This window comes from Platichthys flesus, chromosome 14, assembly GCF_949316205.1.
Source record: "Platichthys flesus chromosome 14, fPlaFle2.1, whole genome shotgun sequence".
NCBI lineage: Eukaryota > Metazoa > Chordata > Actinopteri > Pleuronectiformes > Pleuronectidae > Platichthys > Platichthys flesus.
In genome coordinates this window covers 12,902,250-12,906,533 of record NC_084958.1, presented here as the reverse complement: position 1 = coordinate 12,906,533, position 4,284 = coordinate 12,902,250, and the positions used below count along the sequence as shown (strand labels likewise).

At 40.2% G+C, this 4,284-nt stretch overlaps 1 protein-coding gene across 1 annotated transcript; it reads right to left on the bottom strand.

The window, feature by feature from the left end:
- Positions 1-2,448: 2,448 nt before the first annotated feature.
- Positions 2,449-3,938, bottom strand: LOC133968662 (complement C1q-like protein 2). Its single transcript, XM_062404825.1, has 3 exons — positions 3,691-3,938; positions 3,497-3,619; positions 2,449-2,961 (listed from the first exon to the last, which is right to left on the bottom strand). The coding sequence occupies exons 1-3, from the start codon at positions 3,917-3,919 to the stop codon at positions 2,681-2,683; spliced, it is 633 nt and encodes a 210-aa protein (XP_062260809.1). The 5' UTR covers positions 3,920-3,938; the 3' UTR covers positions 2,449-2,680.
- Between the last annotated feature and the right edge of the window lie 346 nt (positions 3,939-4,284).

Here is a 4,284-nt window from a genome sequence, read left to right as displayed (position 1 = left end):
TTATAGACAGAAAGAATTTAAAAAAGATTGCTAACCTTGTCTTTCAACATTATTCAAATATATATAATATAATATAATTACAATATGTTAAGATGTTTTCTTTTGGAAATTGATCTTTAAACTTCAGAATTTATTGTTTTAACACTATATGGTAGCATTCACATACGGCAGATCATTCAAAACAAACAAAGCTCACTCTGAACGTGACTAATGCTTTTCTACCATGATGGTCGGATTCTTCTATCATTGTTCATGCCACAGTCAGATTGTCTTTGGTCACAAGGGACGACTGATGTAAAGACCTCACATATCTAGAAAACTGAAATAGACTGAATGCTCTGCGTCTACCTCTCACACTGCTCACTGAGTGGGAGGACGGAGCAGACACACTGAAGTGCTCACAGCTCCCCCACAGGTATCCAGCATCCTTTCTGCATTTTCAGCCTCAGCAGTCATGAGCTCAGTTCGTCCTGTGTGTGTGCACCCAGCCACTTCTGTGGTAATGGCTGTTTGTGAAATATATTGTTCAGTTGTAGCTTTAGATTCTTGCATTAGAAAATGATAATTTGTCATAGGCTGCTTTAATCTACGTCCATCAGAGGGCAGACTGGGACAACTAGGTAGGAGAGAAGAGGGTACGGAGTCTTATATATATTTATACCTTTACATTTAAGGAAATGGTTAGATAGATAGATAAAATGATAGATACCTTATTGATCCAAAATTGGGAAATAATTGTGTTACAGGATACTGCAGAGAGCAAAATAGCAATAGATGATGATGAAGAATTAAAATAACTCAAAATAGAATGACATTCAAAATAAAATATGAAAATAAGATGTGCACATTCACAGTTATTGCAGCAGTAAGCAGAGAGAGTTTTGGTGTGGACAGAATCTACGGCTCAGGGTTGTGAGAGGTGAGGAGTTGTACAGTGTTATTGCTGTGGGCAGGAAAGATTTCCTGTTTCTGACCTTGCAGCAGCGGAGCTGAACTAGTCTGTTGGAGAAAGTGCTTCGCTGCCTGTCCACTAGGTGGTGGAGAGGGTTCTCGTGATTGTCCATGATGGAAAACAGTTTGTTCAGTGGTGATAGCACAGGAAATAACATTATAGTGTGTGACTCAAAGATTCACTTAAAAAAGATGCTTCACAGAAGAGTTTTATTATCCAGTTTGAACATTTGTTTGTAGAGATATTGACATTAAACCCTTTAGTTTGATAAACCATCCTCCCCCCCTTAAAACTGATCTGCTGTGTTTGCTCCAGTGGACGTCCAATGAGATTAGTTGCTTTGCATTACCTCTCAGCAGGGGAGCAAAGGGAGATGGAGCTCTTCCCTTATTTCCTTGTGTCCACGTGGCCTCTCTCACTAACTAAATTCTGCTCTGAGCTGTCAGTCGTATCCCCTGGTTCTCCTTCCACTGTGATGACCTGGCCGGGAAGGTTTCATAGTGTATATTATGGTAAAGGTATTAAGATGTGTCAAAGGTCTAAACTTGAAAATGAGTAAAATGCTTATAAAGATGGTATTTAGTGTAACGGAACACACACACACAAAGTTCTCCACTGTGGCCTCAAATGCTCTTACAGTTTGACTTTTTTAAATTACATGTCATTTAGCTGACGCTTTGTCCAAAGCGACTTACAATTAGTACACTCAACATTCATGAGGGGCCATTTTAAGGGTTCAGTATCTTGCCAAGGACACTTCAGCATGCAGATGGGAGAGAGTGGGGTTTGAACCTGCAGGATTGTCGAAAGTAATGAAAGTTAGGTCCTAATGTCCAATTAGCTTTTTCTCTTTCACACTGTAAATGACACCGAACCCAAATACCACCTCATATATGTGTGTGGGAAGCAGTTACAACTTCCTACCTTGAATCTGTCCCTTGAATTCAGTGAAGTTCGATTCAGTTTCTTTAACGCTAACCAGTTTCTGTTCCTTGTCTTTGCAGTAAATCTAATTCTGAAGCAGACAACAACTTTAACAAATATGAAAAAAAAATAAACACTGTTCCACTGTGGCCTCAGATGCAAAAAATAAATAAAAAGATATATATATATATTTTTTTGGCTGGGCGCAGTTTTAGGCCCCCCCCCTCTGAGGGGTGCCCTAGGCAACCGCTATGTAGCCTGTAGGAAAGACCGGCCCTCCATCTAGGAGATTTTGAAATAGCTGCAGTTCCTCTCATCCACGCTGTAAGATACACTGTAGTTTACATTGTCACAGCCTGTGTTTTCTCATTGTCCATAAACCAGGACATGACCTGAGTCCTGTCATGCTCCGAGACCTTTTCTTTGTTTCGACCCGAGCAAAGTCTCATGCTCTTCAGTAAATATACTTAAAGCAAGACAGGAGCGTTTGATGTTGAGGACTCCATGTCAGTTGTGTGGCTGTGCATGCAAAGGCTCTACGTGAATGGTTTGAGTGAAGAGCCGGGATCATATGATGCTGGAGTGTGTTTATTGATTAAAAAGAAACACAACACAAAAAGAAACATAACATCAATCAATATAAAACTTTCAATTAACAAAGTTTTGATCAGGATCCCGTTTAACTTGATTTATTATCACACAGTGTTTTCATTAACACTTTAATTCATTAAACAACACCCAAATTGAAGTAACAATGTACTGCACCTCACTGACTCTCTCTTCTCTCTCTGGAGTTTATTTTTCTCAGAAAGGGAATAACAGAAATCCAATGAAGGTGCTGTGGTTATTCATACTATCAACAAGCCACGTCCCCGCCCGGAGCCTCATGTACACCTGGTCTCCCACATTAAGAGGTATAGTCATGCCGTTAGTTGCCGTGTCATAGCTTATAGGAGATGGATGATTGTACACGGTAACGATCTGCTCTTCATTCTTCATTAGTCGCAGCCCCATTGGCTTACTTGATAAATTATGACCAGAGAAGCTGAAGTAATACATTCCTTTGACTGGAGCAGTGAAAATACCTGAGGATGGTAAACAAAGAGACAGATACATGTTATTAAACTTAAAGCACAGAAGCTGTTCTACACAATCAAAGACAACTGGAATGATGTTAGTAGAGCACATTCCTCCGCGTGGGCCCGAAAGTCGAGGAATGAAATATCCCAAGAAGATTTTGGTGATCAAAGAGCGAGGTCATGGTGGCCTCACCAAACCTGTTGTTGGCCTCTTGAGTCTGATATCTCACACCAGCTTTAGGGAATTTATTTCGCTTTTAGACCGACGTCACTTGGATTCAAAGAAACTGATTGTATATTCAATGGTCAAAGGTCGCAGTGACCTTATATGAGTCTGGAAAACCAGTATCTGCCCCTCATCCAGGTCCGTAGCAAAATTGAAAAGTCTCTACCTGGACTAATTCCGCGTTTTTCCACCAAGTTTCATGGAAATCGGTTTTGTTGGTTTTGTGTTATCGTGCTTGATAACAAACAGACCAACAAACAATCAAACGGAAAATTAATTATTAACAGTGAACACAAATAACTCTGGTAAGTTTACCTGTATCAGGGTTGTATGAGCCCGTGTTTGAGAGGACGGTCTTGTAAGTCAGTGTGATCTCCTGGTTGTAAGGTCCAACATTTCCAACATTGCCCATGGCTGCTCCAAATGCCACCTTGTTACCTTGAGAGGCAAAATGAAAACTTTATGACACATAGTTTCATTCAGAAGAAGAACCCACTGAACGCTCTTACCTTGGATATGACTCCTCAGATCCTTATCAGTGATTATCTGCTTGTCCTCCAATTCTTTCAAGGCTTTAAGACAATTGCCATCCGAATTCGGGATCTCGCAGTGACAAGCACATGCGACGCTTGGACTCTGGATGCTTTTGGTGTCCTTTGCCTTTTGATCCAGATGCAGGACCTCAGCCACACACAAGGTGATGAGGGATAAGCCCAAGACAACCATCAACGTCTTCATCTTTGGATTATTTCTGTTTGTCTGCATCAGCTCTTGCCACGATGCCTTAAATACCACACAAAGAAGGAAGTACTGGTGGGTTTTGTTTGTATGATGTGATAAGATCTGATAACAAGGTAAAGGAAAGAGATGTGCTCAGTGCATGGTGGGAGTTCCCACAGCAATCTAAGCCAAGATCAGCATAACTAAGGGATTGTTCAGTTATTTAAAGATTTTCTGGAGACGAACTAATACAATATTTGTTTGGACAATTTTTGTAAACAGCAAGAATTTAAAAAAGATTGCTGACCTTGTCTTTCAACATTATTCAAATATAACTACTGTATGTTAAGATGTTTTCTTTTGGACATTGATCTTTAAGCTTT